This window comes from Natator depressus, chromosome 6 (assembly GCF_965152275.1).
Source record: "Natator depressus isolate rNatDep1 chromosome 6, rNatDep2.hap1, whole genome shotgun sequence".
Lineage (NCBI taxonomy): Eukaryota > Metazoa > Chordata > Testudines > Cheloniidae > Natator > Natator depressus.
In genome coordinates, this window is record NC_134239.1 from 64069056 (window position 1) to 64096324 (window position 27269).

The window sequence follows — 27269 nt, forward strand, 5'->3', positions numbered from 1 at the left end:
TGAAAATGTGGTTTGTACAGGAATTCATTAGCTACACTAGTAAGCAACATTTTAAGTCCATTTCCTTTGATGCCCAAAACTCAGGGCTCCCAAACTTAGCATGATCAAAACCCTCACTGACAGCTAGCCAGGAGCCCAAGGGCTGCCTGCATCTACAGTACTGACGGCCCCAACCTTTCAAACTTCATGATGGGTCAGGCCCTGTCGGGGTGAGGGGAGATGGGGGGGAAAGGGGCTGGTTGAGTGCTCTGGGCTGATAGTGCCACCTAATGGTGATGCTCCAGGATATAATGCCTAAGGTGAGAGTCCAAGGGCTGCTTTGCCTAACGGCATATCACAGGGGTAGTGTGTCACCCACTGCTGAAAGAGGGGAGGGGAACCCAGATCCACCCTACTCCACTGGGTTCTGACCCAGGGCCATTCAAAACAGTGGACCCTGACAGAGGGTTCAAGTCCTGATCCCACCAAGCATGTTCCATGGGTCACTTCCTACCCTCGTTCCAGTCCCTCTGGCATCATGCCAGGGTTGGACGTGGGGTCCCTTTTGTGTTCCCTCTGAGTTGTCTCCAGAGTCTTGTCTGTTGGCAACAGCGAGTCGTTCCTGTGGTCGACTGGCTTCCTACAACGCAGCTAGGAGGCTCAACCCCAGCAGCTTGGAGTCATGGTGGCTTCCCAGCAGGAGGCTGCTGCACACAAGTGCTCTCCTCCTCAGTCCACCCAGACTGAGCTGAGCTGCTCTCTTTTGAATGCTCCCTCCACCAGGAGCATGCCCAGCAGGGGTGAGGGCTGTGTGGCCTCTTGGGCCCAGAGCAGTCCATTAATCCTCGCCTCTCCAGTGTGGGATTGGTTCACCCTGGCACAGGCCCCCAAAACCATTGGCTTCAAAATAATGAGATTTTTAAAATAATAAATTTGGGATCTTTATATTTGTCTTCTATTTTTTTTTAACCTTTAGCTTTCACCTTTCCCAGCTTTCTTCTACAACACAGAGGGCTAGAAACTTACTTTTTTAAAAAGAAAGCTGAGATTCTCACATAATCTTAAAAAGAAAAGGAGTACTTGTGGTACCTTAGGTTTCAGAGTAGCAGCCGTGTTAGTCTGTATTCGCAAAAAGAAAACCTTGTGGCACCTTAGAGACTAACCAATTTATTTGAGCATAACCTTTCGTGAGCTACAGCTCACTTCATCGGTTGCAATTTATTTGAGCATAAGCTTTCGCGAGCTACAGCTCACTTCATCGGATGCATCCGATGAAGTAGCTCACGAAAGCTTATGCTCAAATAAATTGGTTAGTCTCTAAGGTGCCACAAGTACTCCTTTTCTTTTTGCGAATACAGACTAACACGGCTGCTACTCTGAAACCTGTCACGTAATCTTGTGAAGTTTTAAGAAAGACACCAAATATTGCAAGACTCGCAGTTAAAATTGCAAGAGGTGACAACACTGTGACTTGTGTATACTCAAGTAGATTGCTCAAGTAAAACTCCTCGTGTTGAATGGGGGTTAATAAATTAATAGATTTTTAAGACTGAAAGAGGCCATTCTGATCATCTAGGACAGTGGTTCTCAACCTGCAGCCCATGGGCCGCCTGCGGCCCAATCAGCACACAGCTGCGGCCCATGTGACATCCTCAGGGCCAAATGGATAGTATATATAATGTGTGGATGTCACCCACATAACACACAGAGAACTGCATATGTGCCCACAGTGGTAAATAGGTTGAGAACCGTTGATCTAGTCTGATCTTCTACATACCACTGACCACAGAATTCCTCCAATGATAGCTTGTGGCTCTACAGTTCTTAACATGCAGTGTTCCCTCTTGAGCTGAGATGATTGTAGAATTCAATTACCCATATTTTGGCCACACCAAAATGTCTCAGAACTCTGCCAAATTCTTGAGTTTGCTGTTAACACCAACTCAATAGTTCTACCCGGACAATGGGTTTAGGAAAGTACCAAACTCTTTCTTAGTTGACAGTGATTAAAATGCAGAGCAGGAATGCAGTTATGGGCCGTTGTTAATAGTGCAACTGAAATCTGGTGTGGCAAAGGCCTGAATAGTGTAACAGGTTTTGGGTTTTTTTTTTAATCTTTGACAGGCATATATGAGCCCATTGCTCTGCTTCTTATTGGTATGCAACATCCTTGATTAAATTTGCAATGGGGTTGGGTGGATTTAATGCCATTGCAAATGGAGACCCAGGCAAGAACAGAGCGCAGCACTGAGGGTCTTGTCAGTTCAAATTGATTGCCTGGAATTGAAGCAGCACAGTAAGTGAAAAATTCAATCAACTCCATTGAATTTCATTTGGCTTCTAAACAAAATGCCAACGGCCTGATATTCTCAGATCTCTGCTGACAAATGGACAATGAGCTTTTCACCAGTGGGAAAATATGCTGCATGTTACAAACCTAAGTGCATGTGAGATAATGCATGTCAGAGCACATATGGAAAGCCTTGCACCAGAGTGTTCATTGTGTAATAAATCCATGGCTGCATATGCACAGTCACTATGGTCATCAGGATAAATAGCATCTACGCAGCACTCAGGATGAAACCCAGGGCTTTTGGCTCCCAGAATGCAGGCATTTACCACTTGTGTTAAAGGATAGCCAAGGGCTTGTCTTCACTAGAAAATCAGAACACAACTTTGAGGAGTTACACGGGTTTTTTTCAGTATAGACCAGGACAAGTTGTGTTTACCATTGTCAGCTTCTTGTGCATAAGCCTGTGGTCCAAGCAGGGTTGACCCATAGCCAGCTGACATGATGGTAAAAATCCCCTGGCTCTGTCTACACTTACTGCCAAAGTTGTGTTTAACATCATGTTAGTTAACATGACTTCTCCAGGTCATGTTCTAACGTGACCTAATTTTCTAGTGAAGACAATCTCATTGTTGGCAGTAATGGCAGATTGGCCTGTGGGCCAGCCTCTAGAGCAGGGGTCGCCAACCTGAGCCTGAGAAGGAGCCAGAATTTACCAATGTACATTTTTGCCAAAGAGTCACAGTAATTTGTCAGCAGACCCCCATCAGCTCCCCACCCCCCTGCTCCCAGCACCTCCTGCCCACCGGCAGCCCCGTCGATCAGCGCCTCCTCTTCCCTCCCCATGCCTCCTGATCAGCTGTTTCGTGGCTGCAAGAGGCTGGGGGGGGGAGGCGGGGCAGGGGAGCGAGGGCATGGCAGGCTTGGCAGGGGGCAGGAAGGGGTGGAGTTGGGGCAGGGCCTGGGGCACAGCGGGGGGTTGAGCAGTGAGCACCTCCTGGCACATTGGAAAGTTGGCACCTATAGCTCCAGCCCCGGAGTTGGTGCCCATACAAGGAGCCGCATATTAACTTCTGAAGAGCCGCACATGGCTCTGGGGCCACAGGTTGGCCACCCCTGTGCTAGAGAAACAACTGTGATCTCTCTCACTGAGCCAGGACATAACAGCGGCTCCTGGAAGTTGGTGGCCACTGTTCCCCATGCTCAGGGCATGTCATAGTGCATGCTGCATAGAGGGGTCAGAGGGATTATCTGTCGTGGGCCAGTATTTCTCTGGTGGCCCCAGCAATTAATTAAAAGGGGTGGGGGAGTAGTTTCTAGCCCTTATGATTTTGAATGTAACCTGATGTTGCTCTCTCTGACTGAATTTATAAGTCAGGTCTACATTTAAATGCAGACAGAAACAAAGCAATAAGAGGCAAATTGTGGTCCCACTGAAATTAGGGTTGCCAGGCGTCTGGTTTTCAACCAGAACGCCCAGTCGAAAAGGGACCCTGGCGGCTCCAATCAGCACTGCTGACTGGGACACTAAAAGTCCAGTTGGTGATGCAGCAGGGTTAAGGCAGGCTCCCTGCCTGCCCTGGCTCCGCGTGGCTCCCAGAAGCGGCGGCATGTCCCCACTCCGGCTCCTAGGCACAGGGTCAGCTAGGGGGCTCTGTGCGCTGCCCCCGCCCCGAGTGCCGGCTCCACAGCTCCCATTGGCTGAGAACTCTGGCCACTAGAGCTACAGGGGCGATGCCTATGGATGGGGCAGGGCGCGGAGCCAGAGGGACATGCTGGCCACTTCTGGGAACTGCTTGAGGTAAATGCCATCCAGAGCCCACCTCCCGTACCTCCTCCCACACCCCAACCCCTTGCCTCAGCCCAGAGCCCCCTCCAACACCCAAACTCTCTCCCAGAGCCTGTACCCTGAACCCCCTGCTGCACCTCAACCCCCTGCCCCAGCCTGAAGCTCCCTCCCACATCACAGTTTCTAGCCCTCACAGTTGCAGAGAAAAACTTCAAAATGTGACCCCAGCGCACCCTAAAGGAACAGAAAGAAAGCTCCAAACTTATTCATTTTAAATCTCATTTTTTGAACACTTGGGGTTGACCTGGCCCGTTCACCTCAACTGGTGTTAACTTAACCCTATGCGGATAATTGTAAATACCTATATGGTTAACTCTTTCACTGCTGATTACGTTAGCATGAAGTATCCAGCTACTCTGGGACTAGAGACAGATAGTTAGCAGAAAAGCAACACAATATTTTTTTTCAATTAGTCCCTGGGATTCACAGTTTAGGAGACCTCACCAGAGAGCTTTCGTGGACCTGTAGTATGAAGAATGCTTTGGGACATTTTTTTTTCTGAATTAAAATAAAATCATAAAATATCTTTAAAACATGAACATATGTTTGGTTTTTTACTGCACTTCCACTGCAGTCCTAGGACAACGTGATGTGGCTATTAAATTCCAGCTAGTGCATTTGCAATGCTATAGATATGTTACATTCCCTAACTTGGCCTATTTTATCCATTTGAATTTCAGTGCAAAAAGAAACCAGAGGCTAAGCTTTGTCTCTCTTCTTGACTCAAGAATGCATGCAAAACCTACTCTGATTCAGTGACTGCAGCCAGGTCTACCCTACAAACTACATCGGTATAACAATGTTGCTCAGGGGTGTGAAAAATCCACATCCCTGAGTGACGCAGCTATACTGACATAACCCCCAGTGTACACAGTGCTAAGTCGATGGGAGGGCGTCTCTCGTCAACATAGCTACTGCCTCTCACAGAAGTGGCAAAACTGTGCCAGTGCAGCATTTAAATGTAGACCTGCTCAGAGGTGTGCTTATTTCCCTCTAGGAGGCTGTCCCCTGCTACACCCGTCTCTAGTCAGTCAGTCATTCAGACTGACTTTTCCCCTTGGCTGCCAGAAGAGTACAAGTTACCCTGAATGATCCTGCAGCCTGGCAGGTCTGAAGTAGCTTCCACCTCATCTGTGAACCAATACCGCTGGGGACAGCTGTCACTCTAGACAGTCATGATTCAAGCCATTTGAGTTCAAAGGGACTAGATTAGTAAAACAGCAAGGGAGATACATACATACACTGCGTCTGTGCAAGCAGTGTTGGTGGGGATGTGAACATACATCTTACATGACTGATACTTTTAACTGTTGTCTGCAGTGTTGTTGCAGCTGGGTTGGTCCCAGGATATTAGAGTAACAAGTGCGTGAGGTGATATCTTTTATTGGATCAACTTCTGTGGGTGAGAGAGACAAACTTTGAGCTCAAAAGCTTCTCTCTCTCACCCACAGAAGTTGGTCCAATAAAAGATATTACCTCACCCACCTTGTCTTTCTGTCCTAGCCCTCATTCATGTGAGTTGCCTTATTGACTTCAGTGGGACTACTGACATGATCATGCAGTCCTCATTCAGGTGGCAATAGTGGACCAAATCCTACCACCCTTATTTAGCTCCTTACTCAGGCAAAACTCTGGCTTGGATGGGGCTGCAGGATTTTGTCCATGATGTACATTTTGAAATGGGAGCACCCAAATCTGGGTTGAGGAGCTCAGGTCCAGCATATGGGCACTTAATGGCCATTTAAGTGTCAAACATTTGGAAAACCTCTCCCCTGCTTACAAATTCATTTTGAAAGAACCCACCCTGTCTGGTAAAACCATGTGGATGTCTCATATTTAAAAACGAGATGCACATTCTGTGTGTGTATGTAAAACATACAAGATTGATAGATTATCCCAGAAATAACTTCCCTTCCTACGTGGCCTTTTGTTCCAAGGGACCCAACACCACTTTACAGATTTTATATATGGAATACAGATAAACATTAAATAAAACATCTCTATACCATAAAACACATTAGTATGTCACAAGTTCTGGCAGTGTAGTTAGACTTTGATAAAAGGTTCTCCATGTGATGCTTAACAGATGTCTGAACTCAGACAGTTCTCTGGCTAAAACCTTCATCTTTGAAGCTTGTACTCAGTTTGTTCCCACTGAGATCTCATTTTGATGGTGCTGGCAGGGGTCTTGCTGAAAGTTTTGTTCTGTGTCCAGTGTGGATGGTCTAATCCCTTAGTTATTCCATGTGTGCACTTTCACCTCAGTCTTGCCTCGCTGTGGCTAGCTGTCATCAAGAAAATATACAGTCTAGAGAGGTGTCCTCAGACACTGGCTCTGTGGATGAGGGGAAAGCAGTGGACGTGTTGTTCCTTGACTTTAGCAAAGCTTTTGACACGGTCTCCTACAGTATTCTTGCCAGTAAGTTAAAGAAGTATGGGCTGGATGAATGGACTATAAGGTGGATAGAAAGTTGGCTAGATTGTCGGGCTCAATGGGTGGTGATCAATGGCTCCATGTCTAGTTGGCAGCCAGTATCAAGTGGAGTGCCCCAAGGGTCGGTCCTCAGGCCGGTTTTGTTCAGTATCTTCATAAATGAGCTGGAGGATGGTGTGGATTGCACCCTCAGCAAGTTTGCAGATGACACTAAACTGGGAGGAGAGGTAGATACGCTGGAGGGTAGGGATAGGATACAGAGGGATCTAGACAAATTAGAAGATTGGGCCAAAAGAAATCTGATGAGGTTCAACAAGGACAAGTTCAGAGTCCTGCACTTAGGACGGAAGAATCCCATGCACCGCTACAGACTAGGGACCGAATGGCTAGGCAGCAGTTCTGCAGAAAAGGACCTAGGGGTGACAGTGTACGAGAAGCTGGATATGAGTCAGCGGTGTGCCCTTGTTGCCAAGAAGGCCAATGGTATTTTGGGCTGTATAAGTAGGGGCATTGCCAGCAGATCGAGGGACGTGATCGTTCCCTTCTATTCGACATTGGTGAGGCCTCATCTGGAGTACTGTGTCCAGTTTTGGGCCCCACACTACAAGAAGGATGTGGAAAAATTGGAAAACGTCCAGCAGAGGGCAACAAAAATGATTAGGGGACTGGAACACATGACTTATGAGGAGAGGCTGAGGGAACTGGGATTGTTTAGTCTGCGGAAGAGAAGAATGAGGGGGGACTTGATAGCTGCTTTCAACTACCTGAAAGGGTGTTCCAAAGAGAATGGATCTAAACTGTTCTCAGTGGTAGCAGATGACAGAACAAGGAGTAATGGTCTCAAGTTGCAGTGCGGGAGGTTTAGGTTGGATATTAGGAAAAGCTTTTTCACTAGGAGGGTGATGAAACACTGGAATGCATTACCTAGGGAGGTGGTGGTCCTTCCTTTAGGACTAACCAATTTATTTGAGCATGAGCTTTCGTGAGCTACAGCTCACTTCTCAAATAAATTGGTTAGTCTCTAAGGTGCCACAAGTCCTCCTTTTCTTTTTGCGAATACAGACTAACACGGCTGTTACTCTGAAACCTCTCTTTCCTTTGAAGTTTTTAAGGTCAGGCTTGACAAAGCCCTGGCTGGGATGATTTAGTTGGGGATTAGGTCCTGCTTTGAGCAGGGGGTTGGACTAGATGACCTCCTGAAGTCCCTTCCAACCCTGATATTCTATGATTCTATGACTCTATGAAACAGGAGCGAAGTCAGACAAAAACAAAAGAAAAACCATGACACATGCTTCCTTTTCATGTTGTTACTCAGCATTTTTGAAGAATCACCCCCGCTCTGTTTTTCAGTGTCTTTCCATGTTTCTATTTTTTTCCCACTAGATAGTTTTTTAAAAAAAACCTTTGAACTATAAGAAATGAATAGGAATGGCAACCTTTGTATAGGAGCAAGAATTTACCCAAACCAAAAGCGCTTATCCCCATCAGTATGTTCAAAATCAAATATGTATGAACTATATTTGTGTGTGTGTATATATGAAATACACATGCACTTTTTACATGATTAAATTAAAAACTCAAACATTGGAGTATATACAACAACATGTCAATGTGTGCATTGGAGATAGGTGCAAAGACTGAAACAGATCTTAGGCAGTCACTTAACCTCACCTGGCCCCTGAACTTGTGAGGTTCTGAGCATTCTCATTTCCCACAGAAGAAATTTGTAGGTAAAGGCACTAAACTATCTTGCAAGTTCTAGCCCTTGCTTACCACCCAGGCCGAGGTGGTGATTAAGCAGCTAATGACATAAGATAGCAATGGGTAATAATGTTAATAATAATAATGTTAATAATGTTAAAGAGTCTGTATCATTGAGCAGTAAAGCATGGCATAGACAGTACAGTGTGTCTACTGCATGTAAGACTCCCTTCTGATCTTATACAACTTCAGCTGGTGTAACTTACAAACCGAGGAGCTAGAAGAGCAAGGTTGTAACAGGAAAATCAGATAACGGGAGGATGGAAGAACCAGCCCTGTTTTATTTTCTTCTGACTCTTCGGAGTGCAAGCCAAACGATTCTTAAAAGGTGACTTGATCATGGGTGACCTATAGGGTGACCAGACAGCAAGTGTGAAAAATCGGGGGAGGGGGTGGGGGAGACTATATCAGAAAAAGACCCAAAAATCGGGACTGTCCCTATAAAATTGGAACATCCGGCCACCCTAATGGTCTATAAGTATCTAGATGGGGAGAAGTTTTCTGATAGTAGAGACCACTTTAATCAAGCAAAGATATAACAAAATCCAGTGGCTGGAAGCTGAAGCTAGACAAATTCAAACTGGAGATAACAGATTTTTAAGAGTGAGGGTAATTAACCATTGGAACAGTTTACCTAGGGACGTGGTGGATAATCAATCACTTAGAATCATAGAATATCAGGGTTGGAAGGGACCTCAGGAGGTCGTCTAGTCCAACCCCCTGCTCAAAGCAGGACCAATCCCCAATTTTTGCCCCGGATCCCTAAATGGCCCCCTTAAGGATTGAACTCACAATCCTGGGTTTAAGCAGGCTAATGCTCAAACCACTGAGCTATCCCTCCACTGTTGAAGTCTTTAAATCGAGACTGGATGTTTTTCTAAAAGATAACTTCCAGTTGAACTAGGACATATGGGCTGCATGCAGGAATCATTGACTGGTGAAAGTCTGTGATCCGTGGGAAATCAGACTGGATCATCATGAGAGTCCCTTCTGTCCTTAAAAATCTGTGAAACTTGTGACTCCCTTGCACCCACTTGTGGGCATAGACTGCCTCACATATCACCTCTCAGTCTGGTCCTTTAGTTTTAGTCCTGTGCATGAGGCCTTGGAATTAAAGTTGAATATTAACTGCATTTCCTGATTTTGAGTGCATGCTTTCTCTCTACCTGAATGCTGTATTGACCTTAGGGGTGAAATCCTGGCTCCACTGAAGTCAAGGGGAGTTTTGTCACTGACTGTAGTGGAGCCAGGATTTTACTCTAGACTTGTGCGTGTGCAATTTTCTTGACTTGTTTTTCTTTTCTATATAAAAAACCATGTAACATATTACTGTCACACTGTCTGGATGGCTCAGAACCATGAGTGCCAGCCTCAGGGCAGACTGTCAAAAAAGCAGAGCTGAGACTGCAAACTGATTGGTTTCAGAGTAACAGCCGTGTTAGTCTGTATTTGCAAAAAGAAAAGGAGTACTTGTGGCACCTTAGAGACTAACCAATTTATTTGAGCATAAGCTTTCGTGAGCTACAGCTCACTTCTGAGCTGTAGCTCACGAAAGCTTATGCTCAAATAAATTGGTTAGTCTCTAAGGTGCCACAAGTACTCCTTTTCTTTTTGCAAACTGATTGTGTTCTGTAATTAGATTTAACCAACCTAGTAGCAAGTGTGAACTCCTAAAGCACTATAACAGTCTTACCATGGAGCCACAGACAGTCCCCTTGGGCTCTCCAGTCTATCTTGCCACCCAGGCAAGCTGGACTTAGTGATAGATGGTTGATTTACACCAAAAATCACAATAATAATCAGGGCACTCCCAATCCCAAAGGACTAGTCGTTTACCCTCAATTTGCACCTTAGATTTTACTGCAAAGACAATGCTTGTAGCCAATCCTATAGTAAACTACCTAAAGATTTATTAACTAAGAAAAGAAATGAGAGAGTTATTACAAGGTTAAAGCGGGCAAGCATATATATACAAATGAGTTACAGTCTGTGGTTTCAAAAGGTGACAGAGTTGTAGTAATCTGTCAGCTGTGAATGTCTTTTAGGGCTAAAAGACAGGTTGACCCTAGGGATCTCTACTTCTGTTTCATAGCTCCGGCCCTGGGAGAGTCCAAACAGCAAAAGAGGTGAAACATTTTCTTATCAGCTATTTTTATTTCCTTCTTCCAGAATTCAAGCTCATGGCATGAGCCCCTTTGCACGCATCCTCTTCATGGGTGTGAGGTGGGCAATTTAAAAAGTCTTTGTATTGTGATGTCCCACAATGGCCCATTTAGTTTTGATGGGCCTTCTTGATGGTAGGAGATATTCTTCCTGACTGGATTTGCAGCTTCAGAGCAAACATTTTTTACAGTTACAAAGCAAAACTTAAATATGACCTTATAGCATGTGAGAAAGATATAAATGAGATTAATGCATGCAGCAGCTTACACGCATTTCATTACGTCTAAACACATTGTTATAAGTCCAATACTCATCTTAACCATACTAAGACACAGGTGAAACAGACTGGTTTCCAGTAATGAATTTGTCAGTGCTCAGCGGAGGCCTAAAGCCTTGGCAAGAGCTGGCATCTGGTCTGCTGGCCTCACACCTCTGGCACCAGTTTAAGCGACCTGAAGGATGGCCAAAGGGCAATTGCATCCAGAAGGACTAGACTCTGGGGTGCCTGTGTCACGTCCTGCATTTTCTTTGCCACATCCTCTACAAAGTGGGCTGGGAGAGGGAATGGTGCAGGTGCCAGTCTGACATTCTGCGCCCCAGCAGAATCCGCCAGGGCCCAGCTCTGCCTGTTCTAGCCATGCTTTGCTGTATTCTCTGTGTAAGGGTGCAAACAGACGTGTGCACATGCGCCAAAGAGAGAAATGAAAAAGCTTAACCCCTCCCCACAATGTGGTGTGCAGTGCTGGCAGTTTGCAAAAATCGAATGCAAGTTTAAACAGCTAGTACCCTTCACAATCATTCTCTGCTCCCATTCCTGCTGCACCATGCAGATAATCATTTACAAGAAACTGCTAGCAGGGAGCCTGTAGCCTTAGCTGAACAGCTGGCTGTCCTCTTGGTCACCATAGCAACATCTGTCTAAGTGAGGTTGGCAGGCTCTCTAGTCTGAGGTAATTTATTAAATCAAGTAGTTTGTCAGGGTTGCAAAGCCAGGGGATGTTTGGAAGGATTATTATTTCTGGTTTTGTTTGTGTGTATGTGTTCATTTGTAGGGGAAGGATGTAAGGTAGGCCTGTCCCTTTCTTCCTGGCAAAGCGTGTTTATTGGGGCAGACGCACAGCGAATCCATTTCACGTTCTCTGGTCCAGCAGACCTGCTGCAAGCATGACAATGAGCTTGGGAAGAAAAAACAGCTTTCATTTGTTAGCTTGGACAAATATAGGGTTGGCAACTTTCTATTTGCAGAAAACCGAACACCCTTGTGCTGCCCCCTGCCCCGCCCCTTCTCCGAGGCTCCACCCCACCCCTTCTCCAAGGCCCCGCCCCCACTCACTCTCTCTCCCATCCCTCCGTTCCTCGCTCTCCCCCATTCTCGCTCACTTGCTTATTTTCACTGGGCTGAGGCAGGGGGTTGGAGTGCGAGGGGGGGTGAGGGCTCCAACTGGGGGTGCGGGCTCTGGGGTGGCACCAGAGATGAGGGGTTGGGGGTGTGAGAGGGGGTTCTGGGCTGGGAGTGTGTGGGAGGGGGTACGGGCTCTGGGCTGGGGTGTGGGCTCCGGAGTGGGGCCAGAAATGAGGGGTTCAGAGTGCTGGAGGGGGCTCTGAGCTGGGGCAGGGGATGTGTGTGAGGGGGTATTGTCTATGGGCTGGGGGTGCAGGCTCTGGAGTGGGGCCGGGGATGAGGAGTTTGGGGTGCACAAGGGGGCTTAGGGCTGGGCAGGGGGTTGCGGTGCGGGAGGGGGTGTGGGGTGCGGGGTACAGGCTCAAGGAGGGAGTTTGGGTGTAGGAGGGATCTTAGGGCAGGGGTTTGGGATTGGGATTGGGATTCGGTATCTGGGTGGCACTTACCTTAGGCAGCTCCTGGAAAGCTGTCGGCATTTCCCTCTGTCTCCTAGGCTCAGGGGTGGCTAGGCAGCTCTGCACGCTGCCCCTGTTTGCAGGCACTGCCCCTGCAGCCCCCATTGGCCAGGAACTGCGGCCAATGGGAGCTGCAGAGCCGCCGCTGGGGTGGGGAGCAGCGCTCAGAGCCTCCATCACCACCCCTAAGCCTAGGAGCCAGAGTGAGATGCCGGCAGCTTTCTGGGAGCTGCGCGGAGCCGGGCAGGCTCCCTGTCTGCCATGCTGCAGGCGGACAACCAAACTTTTTACGGCCCAATCAGCGGTGCTGACCGGAGCTGCCAGGGTCCCTATTCAACTGGGCATTCCGGTCCAAAACTGGACACCTGGCAACCCTAGACAAATGCCTACCAGGAGGACAGCTAAGAATTCCAAAGGATATATTCTGTCAGAAGTGCTCACTAGAATCAGGTTGGAACTGAAGTGTTCGGGGCGGGGGGGAGCAGGGCATTGGTGTGGGGAGACAAAGCAGCAAGGTGATTAGAACGTTGTACACTTAAAGGCTGAAATCTTACCAACTACCAGGACTAGAATATCTATACACCCTTAAAAAAACGGGGTTCCCAGATTTCTGGTTGTGCTTGGCACTATTCGTTTCTAACTCTGTATCTGCGATGGTTCAGATAATTGTACCTTACAATGGCCAATGGTCTCTTGGATCAAGCAAAAATACGGTCTGTTTTCCATAGAAGCTAGGATGCTTTCAGCAACCTTAACAGCCAGCGCCATTCACCCACTGCTCTTCCAGTACTGGCTGGAACCAGGAAGGGGAAAGTCCATGCAAAAATAAGAAATGATGAAGGGGGAAGGGAATATTATACACATTTTTCTAATCTCAAAGTTCAGTATTTGAATTCATTTGGAGGTTTGGGTCAGATCTGACTTTATCCAAATTACTTTGCTAATCCCTAGTTTAGACACTCAGATTTCAAGCACCTGGTGATCTGTACTGCTATTCTCTAGCACGTTTCCTTTGTCACAGAGAATGTTCTACCCATTAGTCAGAAGGAGCTGCTCCCCTTCTATTGCCATGTATCCCGTTAATGGTTCCAGACTTGTGGCCATGGATACAGGTCTTTGGATAGAGACAGACCTTTAGGGTATTTCACAAGTGTTGGCTGCACTGTCAGTTTGCTAACAAACTTAATTTGTACATAAATGCACATATTGTGCCCCTTAAACATCAATATAAATGCACCCAACACCAATATGTGCTCATAATGACTTCTTCCTTGATCAACAAATAGAAATTTCTGGTTGCTTGAATTCACAGCTCTCATCAACCAGCTTTACAGGAAGTAGTTAGACTGTCATGTAGAGAAGAATGGGGCCTCAAAAAATTATAAACAGAAAGTGCCCACAGCCTCCCAAGAACAACAAAATAGCAGGGTCTGGCCTATTGTCCTTAATCTTTGTGGATTCATAACTAAAACAGAACAAAATGTGAGGGCAGTTGTAGACCACATTTTTGGGCCTCAGTGAGCTCTAGCGAACTATCTAATTAATCCTCACATTATGGCATGCTGGGAGTGGATGTGTCATTACACAAAGTAAAACTATTTCCCCATGTTTATTCCCCCCTCCCCCCCCCCACTGTTCCTCACACATTCTTATCAACTGCAGGAAATGGCCCACCTTGATTATCACTACAAAAGGTTCCCCCCACCCAGCTCTCCTGCTGGTAATAGCTTACCTTACCTGATCACTTGTTATAGTGTGTATGGTAACACCCATTGTTTCATGTTCTGTGTGTATATAAATATCCCCACTGTATTTTCCACTGCATGCATCCATTGAAGTGAGCTGTAGCTCACGAAAGCTTATGCTCAAATAAATTTGTTAGTCTATAAGGTGCCACAAGTACTCCTTTTCTTTTTGCGGATACAGGCTAATACGGCGGCTACTCTGAAATGCTGGATTGGGTTATCCCTAAACCATCCCTAACTGGGTATGTCTACACTGGAGCTGGGGGTGTAAATTCCAGCTAGAGGTGACATACCCGTGCTTATTGAATGAACATGCTACAAATAGAAGTGGGAGGGACGAGCTGCCATGAGTACAGTCCCCTCGGAGACCATAGGTACGTACTCACGGTGGCTAGCCCCTCCCATGGCTTGCACCACAACAGCTACAATCCTGTTTTTAGCACATTAACTCGATCATAGCTAGTGTGTGTATGTCTCCTCAAGCTGGAATTTACATCTTCCAGCTCTAGTGTCTTTCTGGCATACCTAGGAAGTCTTGTTTCAGAGTAGCAGCCGTGTTAGTCTGTATTCACAAAAAGAAAAGGAGGACTTGTGGCACCTTAGAGACTAACCAATTTATTTGAGCATAAGCTTTCGTGAGCTACAGCTCACTGCATCGGAAGTCTTGTCACTTGAATCAATGCAGGTACTGCCTCCGAGCTTGTGTGTCTTTTGAATTCACAACGATACCTGTGGTGATACGTGCTGTAGTAAAACATCTACATTCCAGGGACGCTGTTTGACAAATCAGTTTCTCTTCATTTTGGATCCTGCTTTATTCGCTTTGCTGTGCCTGTCTACTGCACTTTGGTCACAGGGTATTCAGGTTTATGAAGATCCTGCAGTCTTGGAGAGTCTCATCCATCATTTTGTAAGCCAGTGCTGTGGGTGTGTTTTGGTAGGGTTTCCCAAGAGAAACATTTCAGGATATATATTAACACTGCCTCAGTTCTGAGGAAGCTTCCGTTTTCAGAGATCAGGAGAACTGGGTAAAATAAGAACCAACCGGAACCTTCACCCTGTGCTGAAATCCAAGCCAAACCCTTAATGAGGGTCTGAAAAGATCAGAGAACTTTTTTTTGACAAAAATGATATGTTATAGTTTCACCTGCCTCTACACTTCCTGGACAGGATCAGAAGTGATGACCTACAGCAAGGGGTGACTGGTCAGGACTCAGGTATGTTGGCAAAGCTGTAATGGATGGTTCGGGACTGGAATAGCACTAGGTGCTGATAGCAGAACTATTGGTAAAGAGGTTGTGGTAAGTATGTAGAGCATATGCCTGCTTTATTTCTGCTCCAGCACTGTAACAGGGACGACAGTAAAAAAAAAAAAAAAAAAAAGTTTACTTCTTCCTGACACCTTGTTTGCAGTCTTATCAAATGCCAACAACTGCGTAAGCAATGGCTACTGAGTTTCCTTCCCTGCTGTGGAAGTGACTCTCTTAGGAGAGGATGTTGGTGTAGGAGGCGGGATGGAATGGGGAGTCTTGCAATGTTGCCCATGTTGTAGCTGTAATAAATGAGATTCCAAGGTCCAATCCTGCTTCCAATGGAAGCTTTGCCATTGACTTCAGCAGCTGGAGGCTCAGGCTTTTTTGGGTATGTCTACACTGCACACTAAGCTTGGGCTCAGGTTCAAGCCCAAGCCTCCCTTCCAACCACACAGAAATTAGTCCGACTCAGGCCCGTGGACCCTGGTAGGGGGCTGGGTCAGATCCCATGTCTGTGACATGGGTCAGAGTCCAGGCCCTCTGCAGTGTGAAAGCAGCTCAAGTCCGGGTTGTCAGACTTGGGCCTGGAGAGTCCGCCAACACTAGCCCACAATCCCCTGGGACTGGGATACCCATTTGATTCCAAAGCTTGTCACTTGCTTCCCAGGAACCGGAAGCAATCTCCTAATTAAAAACAGCTGCTCCGCGATTAACCCTTCATTGCCACACAGACTGCTCAATAGAAACAACAAACATAGTCAATGCTAACAATTATTATCTGTGGCCAGCAACAAGGCGAAGTCCTGCCTCAGGTGCACTGCTAGCTGACCAGGTAACCCAGCTGGATTCTGGTTAACCTCTGGCATGAGGCAAGCAAGGCACTGGACTGCAGCAAGAGCATGAGAAATGAGCATGCATATAAAAATGATATCCAAGTGACTGGCAGCATTGAGGATCGACCAGACACCCAAACAACGCCAACAGCAGATCACACAGTAGAAGACAGACTACTGGAAAATCAAGGATGCTAATGGCATCTCTGGGAACTCCCTATCTTCCAGCCTCTTCTGAGGAATTTGACTGGGCAATGGGAATGGCACCAAGCACTGTGCCCCACATGATGCATGACCCTCTGCTGAGTGACGATGGTGATCTTATATCCCTCCTATCACTGGCACCACCAGAGGAGAGCTAGGCGCTGGATGAGGCCAGTAACAGAAGAGGCTGTGTGGCTGGAATAGGTACTGCACAGCCTGGATACGTACTGTGAGGACCTTTTTGGGCACGGCCCTGGGGAGCAGCCCACTGCAAAACTGGCATCAGAATCAGCGCTGGAGCTGGAGTCGAAGGCTGGTAAGTTTCAACCACTATGCTTGTTTTTATTAATGGATGAATGAGAGAGATTTCCAGTTTATGGGCCTATTTAATTTTTAATACAAACCAGGATTTTGGTGCACTTCTGTTCAGGGCAGGACCCATGTCATTCTCCTATCTCCCTTCACCCCCTACTGCCACATGGGATTCAAAATGGACACCACAGAAAGATGAAATTATACAAGCAGTTATCATGACATTTTTACTAGTTACTTGCAGATTGGTTTATGTATGGGTTGGTGTGCCACAACTCAGCCTCACAAACCTCTCCCATGTAATACAGTGCACCGTACCATTCTGCCACACACTCACTGTTCCCAACTCCCTGTTGAGACAGGCAGCGACAGAGGCTGCACAGCGTGAGGGGAGATTGGCAGACAGATTCACGGAGCGTGACTGCCAGTTGAGGGCGAACGACAGAGCTTAGCAGCAGGAGCTGTTCAAGCACTTACTGCGGGAGATGGCTACCAGACTGCAGGCTCAAGTGCAACCAGTATCTCCTTCTCCAGATCCATGGCCCAAGTCCCCTTAGCACTATTGCACCCTGCAGAGCGTCCATCTTTTGGATAATTCAGGGGGTGGGTGGGCCATGTCACAGGAAAACAGTGGGTCATGGAACGGACAAGTGCACCCTGTACACTCATCCATTCCCATCCAAGTGTGCCTACACGCACAAAACGTGCCGGAAAGGACAAAGAAATCATGGTCCTTTGACTGTTTTTAAACAAATTTTGTTTCACTATTGCACTGCATATCATAATGGCAGCTGGTTTGGTTGTAGCAGCCTGTACATACCCATGAGAAATAAAATCTTGGATTTGCACAGAAGGCAACCATAAAAAGGCTTGTTGTGTGTAATGGTAAAAGTGGCACAAATGTTAATGAAGGTCATTGGATACCCAATGTCAAGTTTCATAATAAAAATTTACAATCTGTGGTCACAGTAATCCACAAACTGTGAATGGCAGTACATTGCCAATATGGACAGAATGCATAACATGGAAGTGTTTATGGAATTCATCATGACACACAATACCTACACATGTATAAGAAATACCACAAACACACAAACACACACACACACCTCAGATACCATTTCATTCCCCCTCATGGATAGGGCCATGCATACCCATTATGTAGGCACACAAAACATTCCTGATTTCCATTGCATGCCAGGAAATCAGGACTGGCACCAGTCTTGACAGGCACACTGTCTGGCTGTGTGTACCAGTTCAGAAATCCAGCAGTGTCCTGAATCCACTCCTGGCAAAAAGAGTCCCCCTTCTCCTCACAAGCAGTGTGTAGGGTGCAGCAAGCCACAATAATGCAGACTGTGTGACACTGGCATCCAAACGGTTTGGAAGGCAGTGCCAACAGGATTTAATTGGCCAAATGCACATTCCACCACCATCCTACAGCTACTGAGTGTGTAGCTGAACCTTCTTTTGCCTGATCTTCTGAACTCAGGGTGTGGTTTCATAACGGTGGGGATAGTGACTCCATTTATAAGTCATTCGGTGGGAATAATGTCCCAGCTTCTCCATGAAGGTAAAGTACCCATTTCTGGAACACACTGGCATCATGCACCCTGCCGGTGCCTCCAACGTGAGGGTTCATGAATCTGCCCCTGTGGTCAACCAGGGCCTGCATAATGATGGAGTAGCACCCTTTGTGGTTTATGTGCTCCTTGTAGTGGGCAGACTATGGGAACATGAGTCCCATCAGTGGCCCCAGGGCAGTTTGGAAAGCCCAGTCTCAAAAAGCCAGCAATTATTTCAGGAATGTTTGTAAAACCTGCCCACAATTGGTAAATTTCAGTCCTGATCACCTCACAAATTTCTGCCAACAGCAATCCCACAACTGATTTGCTAGCTCCAAACTTGTTAGCCACAGACCTGTAGCTGTCTGGGACAACCAGCTTCCAGATGGCTCTCATTGACCTGCTTCTGGGTGGGCATAGCCTGCCTCATGTGGGTATCCTGACATGGGAGGGTAGTGACAAGCTGACCACAAACCTCCAGGAACATCCGCTTCTTCATGCGAAAGTTCTGACCATGCTATTGGTCATCCCAGGGCCGCATGATGCTGTGATCCCTCCAGTCTGTGCTGGTGGCCCTGCCCTAGAAGTGCTGGTCGACAAGAGAGGGAAATCTGCAGCTAAAGCTACAACAGGCATGAGCAGCACCACCTGGTTGACAGCCGGTATGTCAGTATCCCCCTCCAGAGGTGCCTCTGGCAGTTCAAAGACTGCTGCCAAAATGTTCACCAGCATGTTGCAGATGCTCCGCCTGTGTCCTGAAGTAGGACTGAGAGCATGAGCTGGAGCTGTTCTTCCAGCAGGGCGGGATCCATGTTGACTCTGGCTGCAGGGAGTGTGTGACACAAAATGGCTCAGTTGGATATGATTGTGGTCAAACACCACCCAAACTTCTTCCAACAAGCTCCCGCGGGCAAGTTTTCTGACGACTCACTGTGGAGGGCTTGCAGCAGAGGGCCCCAAGAATCTGGGGATAAGATAGTAAACGCCCACAGACGCTGGAGTTCTGATTCAGGTCTGCAGAGTACAGTATGGACACGCCAGCACAGGTGCAAGGCCTGAGTTTCCACTGCAGTGCGGATGCTCGAAAATACAAGTTCACAAACCTGGGCACCGCAGACTCGGACTGTGTGTGCAGTGCAGACATACTCTCAGTCTCCAGAGCTGACAATTATCAGCACTAAATTGACTTAAAAATGTTTATCATGAAAACAGAGTAGGCAGAGAGCCTGTCCATTTCCAAGCCAAGATAAGATCTGGGAAGGGGACACCTGAACCTTCCACTTCGCACACCTTCTCTACGTGATAATGAGTGGGTAAACCTCGATAGGTATGATATGAAGGGCCTCTGAAACAATGTAAAATATTATGCAAACAATATTGGAACCTCAGGGTTTTGGTTCAGTGTTCAGTTTAAGTTCTGGGTGAAGGACGAAGTCAGATTTCATTATATTTCAATAGGTTTTCCTGGCCTTACTAATTTAGGATCTGCTTCTGTTCCTACTGAAATTAATGGGAGATGAGAACTCCTATTTATTTTCCTAGAAGTTTTGGTTGTGCAAAGAAAATATAATCAGGCTCTTAATGTTACATATGGGATAAAAAGATACTGACTGAGGATGAAAAACTAGAAACAATTTTGGCTAAAAAACATTCCAAATGTTTTTATTTATATAACAGATTTAAAAAGTAATAATGTGAGACTCAAACTCTAGATGACTTACTTGTAGCCATTTATCCTTAAATTAAATGGCTCTGAAAGGGTTGTTACCACTGGCAGAACCATGTGCATTGTTCATGCATCTATAACGCTAGAGAATGAAAGCAGTTGTTACTCTGCCAGGGCATGGAAGTGCAAAACTAACTATTGGAGGGACATTGAGTGATTGCAGAACACTTAAAGAGACATGCTCAAATGGCTTGTTCCTGGAATTTAAGCTGTGTTTTTGGGGAGTATGTCAGTTTTACCAAACCTAATAGGAATGGAAATTTAAAAAGAAAAAAGTTTCTAAGTTTTTTATGACTAGTGAAAATTTCCCTTCCAGTGAAAGTGAAATTCAAGAGCAGGAGGTTAGTGTTTGAGAACCAGGAAGTGAAACTGACTGTATACATCTCTAATATTTTTTTGAATCACACTACGCTCTTGGAATCAATTATATCTTTTGGCAATGAGTTCCACCAGTTAATTATGCTTTGTATTGAAAAATATTTCCTTTTATTGATAAGTGTGTTGCCTTTCAATTTTATCAAACATCCCCTTGCTCTTGTAGTATGAGAGAGGGTAAGCTGAGCACCTGACTGACCTTCACTATAGCATTCATTGTTTTCTGGACCTTTATTATGTCCCCTCTTCTATTCATCTCCTTTCCAAACTAAACAATCTCAATCTTTTTAACTTCTCCTCAACACTGTAATAATTTTTGTCATCCACCGCTGAAAGTTTTCTGTTGCTGCTATATCCTTTTGGAGATTGGTTTGACAAAACTTACACTCCTCACCATGAAAATATTTATATAATGGCATTGCAGTAGTTTCAGTATTCTCTGTCTCTCTCGTCATATATCATAGAATATCAGGGTTGGAAGGGATCTCAGGAGGTCCAACCCCCTGCTCAAAGCAGGACCAATCCCCAAATAAATCATCCCAGCCAGGGCTTTGTCAAGCCTGACCTAGAAAACTTCTAAGGAAGAAGATTCCACCACCTCCCTAGGTAACCCATTCCAGTGCTTCACCACCCTCCTAGTGAAAAAGTTTTTCATAACATCCAACTGTAATAGAGCCAGACTCGCCCGGCAGCACCTCCTGCTGGTTGCCCTTGGGAATTAGCTTGTCAGCATCTGGAGCACCCTCTGCTGTCTGGTGATCTGCCTTACCGCCAGCCCCAGTCCCTCCCAGGACCCAGTGCCTCCTCCCACTTGGGTGCTGCCCCCTGGCAGTAAACCCCAACACTCCCTGAGGGTCTCCCCTCCCCAGGGAAGACCCACCAACTACCCCCACTTCGCCTCAGTCCTTGGCTACTGCCAGTCATCGCTTAGTTCCGCTCCCCGGGGCAGATTGCAGTATATCAGCCACTCATCACAGGTGAGGGGGTTTGGACCTGCTGCCTCTGTCTGCCCCCTTGCAACACCAGTACCTAATAGGCCCTAATCTAGGCCTTGCAGCTTGGGGTTTTCAGGACAGAGCTCCCCTGACCTTTCCCCCTCAGCCCTGCTCCAATCTAGGTACTCCCTCAGGTCTCTGCAGCCAGGTCCTTCCCTCTCTGAATGCAGAGAGAGACTGGCTGAGCTTCAGCCTAGCAGCCCCTTTTTGGCCCAGCTGTGGCCTGATTGGGGCATGGCCCAGCTGCGGCCATTTCCCCAATCAGCCTAGCTTTTCTTGCCCTCAGCCCTGGCTCTCTCCCAGGGTGGGTTTTTAAGCCCCACAGGGCAGGAGCGGATAACCACCCCACTACACAACCTAAACCTCCCCCACTGCAATTTGAGACTGTTACTCCTTGTTCTGTCATCTGGTGCCACTGAGAACAGTCTAGATCCATCCTCTTTGGAACCCCCCTTCAGGTAGTTGAAAGCAGCTATCAAATCCCCCCTCATTCTTCTCTTCCGCAGACTAAACAATTCCAGTTCCCTCAGCCTCTCCTCATGAGTCATGTGTTCAGGGTCCCCTAATCATTTTTGTTGTCCTCTGCTGGACGCTTTCCAATTTTCCCACATCCTTCTTGTAGTGTGGGGCCCAAAACTGGACACAGTACTCCAGATGAGGCCTCACCAATGTCGAATAGAGGGGAATGATCACGTCCCTCGATCTGCTGGCAATGCCCTTACTTATACAGCCCAAATTGCCGTTGGCCTTCTTGGCAACAAGGGCACACCGTTGACTCATATCCAGCTTCTCGTCCACTGTAACCCCTAGGTCCTTTTCTGCAGAACTGCTGCCTAGCCATTAGGTCCCTAGTCTGTAGCGGTGCATGGGATTCTTCCTCCTAAGTGCAGGACTCTGCACTTGTCCTTGTTGAACCTCAGCAGATTTCTTTTGGCCCAATCCTCTAATTTTTCTAGGTCCCTCTGTATCCTATCCCTACCCTCCAGGGTATCTACCTCTCCTCCCAGTTTAGTGTCATCTGCAAACTTGCTGAGGGTGCAATCCACGCCATCCTCTAGATCATTAATGAAGATATCGAACAAAACCGACCCAGGACCGACCCTTGGAGCACTCCGCTTGATACCGGCTGCCAACTAGATATGGAGCCATTGATCACTGGCTGTTGAGCCTGACGATCTAGCCAGCTTTCTTTCCACCTTATGTCCATTCATCCAGCCCATACTTCTTTAACTTGCCAGCAAGAATACTGTGGGAGACCGTGTCAAAAGCTTTGCTAAAGTCAAGGAATAACACATCCACTGCTTTCCCCTCATCCACATAGCCAGTTATCTCGTCATAGAAGGCTATTAGGTTAGTCAGGCATGACTTGCCCTTGGTGAATCCATGCTGACTGTTCCTGATCACTTTCCTCTCCTCTAAGTGCTTCAGAATTTATTACTTGAGGACCTGCACCATGATTCCTTGACGACCTGCTCCATATATCCCAATATGTTGCTTGCTGTTTTCCCACCTCTGCACATCAAGTGCAAGGTTTCCTTGATCTGTCCATGGGGATGTTCAGGTACTTACTCTGAGTGGTTATAGTCAATTTAGAATCCATCAGTGTTCATGAGTAATTCAGTTCCTTCCAGGGTTTATTACCTTGTACTTGTCCCCACTGAATTTCATTTGTCTTCATGTTGCCCAATTATCTAGCTCTTTTAGGTCTCTCTGAAGTCTTGGGATTGCCTCCTTTTGGAAATGGCAGGAAATTTGGCACCCTAAATCTTCAGAATCCTCCAGGATCTGCAGAGGTTTTAGGTCTCTGCATTGCTTCCCATCCCACCTGTATGACAGCACAACTCCTGCAATAGCTGTGCTACTAGGGACTACTCCTAGGCTATTGCCCTCAGGCACCCTCTAAAGGGGAGTCCCATTGCAGGAGCAGAAACCTGATCAAGACTAACACTGAGGAAATCAGAATTAATGTAGACAGGGGATCCCGGTATCCCTGGATCGCCCACCTCTGTGGGGTTAGGAGAAGGTGGGAATGATGCCATAGAATCCACCCATGTTTTCCCACAGATTTCAATCGCTTCTTCACACAGAAGTAGAGAAAATTATTTGCCCATTATATCCAGCTGTGCATGGCTTGGCTTGTGCCATCAGATTCTGCTGCTGTATATAATTTGTTCTGGTTTTTAAACTCCTAATGTTGCACAGACACCAATAGTCCCTTTGTGTTTTTAAGCAAATAGTTTACCACTGTTTTTTCTCTTCAACCAAAACCTCTGTCTGCTCCAATGTATTTCAGTGGGGGTTGAAGCTGTGTCCTTGTCTTGTTCCACTCCCAGTGTCTGTATTACTAGTTGTCAAATGTCGGCATTACACTGTGTTGGACATGTAATTGTGTAATCTACATTCTGGGGAAAGCAAGCTAATACCTAAGATTGCTAACTAAGGTAGACAGAGGAGGTGAAATCTGTACCCATTCCATGAACAGAGAATGGAATTCAGGTGCAGGGCTGCCATGCTGGCACCTGAAGCCCAGCATTAAATTCACTCCATGTGAATGTGGGAGCCATTATTGACAACTGGCTTATCAATGGCTTTTCTCAACCACTTTAACAAATATTTTTCTTTGACCCTATCGCCTGGAACCTGCTGGCAAAACCACGTCCCCTCTGAGCTGGGAGAGCGTTCAGGCAAATGGAGTCTAGCCCACTATATGTTATAGGTGCTAACCATGATTTGGCCCTGTCTACACTGGCAGCCAAACTATTTTCAACCCAAGTGGGAAGTGGGATGTGATGTTGACATGTCAACTCTGAGTCATAGTGTTGACAGGACTTCTGTTCGGGTTCTTACATGGCCCTCATGACCATTGTATCTGCGCATCTGCCAGAGTGCAGTGGGGGTTTGTGCACTTGGAGATGAGTCCCAGCTCGAGGAGACATACTTGTGTGAGCTCTGATCAAGCCAGCATGCTAAAAGCAAAATGTAGCTGCAGCAGTGCGACTGGTGGGAGGGGCTAGCTGCCCTGAGTATGTACACATCTGAAATGCTTGGCACGTACTCAGGGTGGTTAGCCTCTCCAGCTGGTTGTGCTACGCTCTGCTTTTTTGTGTGCTAGCTGGATGAGAGCCAGCGTAGGTCTGTCTCCTCACGCTGGGAATCACACCACCAGCTCCAAGTATAGGAAAGCCCTCAGTGACGTGGCTCTGTGTGCAATTGTGCGTCACGCTGAATTTACTTTTGACACGTTAGTACGCCTCTCTCCCATGTGCTCTGACACTTGTGTCTGTTCTAGGTGACCAGAGTCCCACAAGCAGAGAAGAGCAGCCTGAGGGGTTTGGATGAAAAGGCTTACCTGTCCTCCAAGCTGCTGAAGGCCGGAGAAGACCCATACCGACAACATGCTTTTAACCAGATGGAGAGCGACAAACTCAGCAGTGACCGGCCCATTCGGGACACCAGGCATTACAGGTACCACACTACCCTTGTTCAAAGCCAGGGCCACCTTCTTCTTCTGAGGCCCCTCGGTTCCCATTACCCCTGCCATCCCTGTGTTGTTATGCCCCCTGTTAGTGAAGAACAGATTGTGTGCATTGGCAGGGTCTCCCTTTCACCTAGCTTTCTGTTTCTCCAACAGGATCTTGGGGGTCTTGAATGAACACACACAGACTCCTGCTATTCCAGCCCTGCACCACCCCCCATTGCCGTGCTGTGCGAATAGCCTTAACCCAGACCTAGAGCTCCATCTTGTTATTTCAGCCCTGCATAGCCCTGCCATTGCGACTCAAACCGCCCAGCCTGCACCTGTCCTTCTTGACTCCTCCCACAGATTTCCCAGTGAACATCCATCCCGACCTGCAACACACTCTGTTAGTGCAGACCTGCACTTCTTCCCGAACACGCCTCGCCTCTCAGGCCCTAACCGTCTCTGGCCTGTAGTGTTCTGCAGCAGTGAGAGCCAGTCTTTCCACACTGTGTGGTGGGTTTGGGATGTGTGCAGATGGGGTTCAGATGAGACCAACACATTTATTTACTACTCACACCAGACATTTTTCATACATTTTGCAAAACACCCACACTCTTGGCTTTATTTCACGGCGGGGAAATTCATTCTGCTGACTAACACCCTCCTTAAGCCATTAATATCTTCACTGTCTTAAACTGTTACACATTTGGGTGAAAGGTACTACAGAAATAGAAGATCATTGTAACACAGGGCTTTGATGATGTATGTTTGATGATGGCAGGTGTGGTGTAAGGGCCTGAACAGAAACAGACCCACTCTACTCACTTCTGAAATGAACCTTTGGGGTGGAATGCAGACGCTGCCTGACACTGCACAGCAATATAGGGCAAGAAGGGAAACTGCACAGGGAATGTGTGGAGCCAAGGAGTAATTACCTAAACTGGAATCAGCACTCCAGGGTTAACAGCCACAGTCTTACAGTTGGCACGGTTGGACCTTTAGTGACTGCAGGTGGTCAGGATCTTGGCTACCTACCTCCTCTGAAAGATGGCTCCTCCAGCAGCACAGAGCTCTGCTCCAAGCACCGTGCTAGGGACTGGTTCCTTAATGACACAAAGGCAACAGTGCCACATATGGAATTAACAACACACCACTTCCTGCTGGGTAGAACTGCTGTTCTCTGATAATCAGCTATTGTGCTCTGTCAGAGAAATGGGTGCAGTTCACTGGTGAATTATTATTTATCTATTTTGATTGCTGTAGCACCCAACATGTAGTAAGTGCCTCTAAAACAGAGGAAGACAGTCTTTGGGCTTAACAGCAAACAGTCTAAGGGCTTGGCTACACTTGCGAGTTACAGCGCAATAAAGAAGCCCCAGGCGCACTAGCTCATTACCCGTCCACACTGGCAAGGCACGTAGAGCGCTCTGACTTCGCGGCTACAGCGCTGCTGGTACTCCACCTCGGCGAGTGGAATAACGTTTGCTGCATCCCCACTGGAGCGCCGCAGCGCCAGTGTGAATGAAGTGTTGCTTTACTGCGCTCTGATCAACCTCCGGAAACGTCCCATAATCCCCTTAATACAGTGGCCACTCTTGTCATGTTGTGAAATTGCCTGCAGGAATGCAGAAATGCCGTTTCAAAGCTCCATTTCGGAGAAGCCGGCTGCTTATCAGCTCCGAGAAAAAGCAAACATTTACTGTTTGCTTTGAGTGAGTGAGAGCGAGGTGGGGGGAGGAAGGGGGTCTGAACTTATAAGAGAGCACACTGACACATTTTCAGCACCCCAAAAACCCACTCTCTCTCCCTCCACATACACATAACACACTCCCTGTCACACTCCACCCCACCCCCACCCCCATTTGAAAAGCACATTGCAGTCACTTGCATGCTGGGATAGCTGCCCATAATGCACATAATGCATAACGCTCCCAATGCCGCTGCAAATGTGGCCATGCCAGTGCGCTGTCAGCTGTCAGTGTGGACAGATTGCAGCGCTTTCCCTACTGCACTCTCCGAAGGGTGGTTTAACTCTCAGCGCTCTACATCTGCAAGTGTAGCCATGCCCTAAGGAAGAGAATACACAGTGATTTCTGTAAACCTAAGGCCAGATCCAAGGCCCCTTCTTCATCCACTTTGTGCTGCTCTCACAGAGAGCTGCAGGGCAGCTGGGGATTCCTCTTGCAGAGGGGAATCCCTGGGGCTATGTCCACACTGCAGGTGGGAGCTGCAGCTCAGCTCGAGCTAGCACCTAAATATAGCAGGGTTGATATTGCGGCACAGCTGGCAGCTTGGGCGAGCCACCCGACCAGCCCCCTGGGTCCAAGCTTGGGCGACTAGCCCAAGCTATCACCTGTATCACCACTTCCACACTGCTATTTTTAGGCACTACCTTGAGTTGAGCTAGTGCAAGTCTGTTTACCTAAGCTGGGAACCGCAACTCCCAGCTGCAGTATAGACACATCCCG

The 27269-nt window shown here is 47.2% G+C and overlaps 1 protein-coding gene across 1 annotated transcript in view; it reads left to right on the forward strand.

Annotated features, from left to right (window-relative positions):
• Positions 1 to 27269, forward strand: part of GALNT16 (polypeptide N-acetylgalactosaminyltransferase 16) — a 126869-nt gene that overhangs the window by 47308 nt on the left and 52292 nt on the right. The window contains exon 2 of the mRNA XM_074955548.1: positions 24631 to 24806. Coding sequence (XP_074811649.1) covers positions 24631 to 24806 — 176 coding nt within the window. The remainder of the gene's footprint in view (positions 1 to 24630; positions 24807 to 27269) is intronic.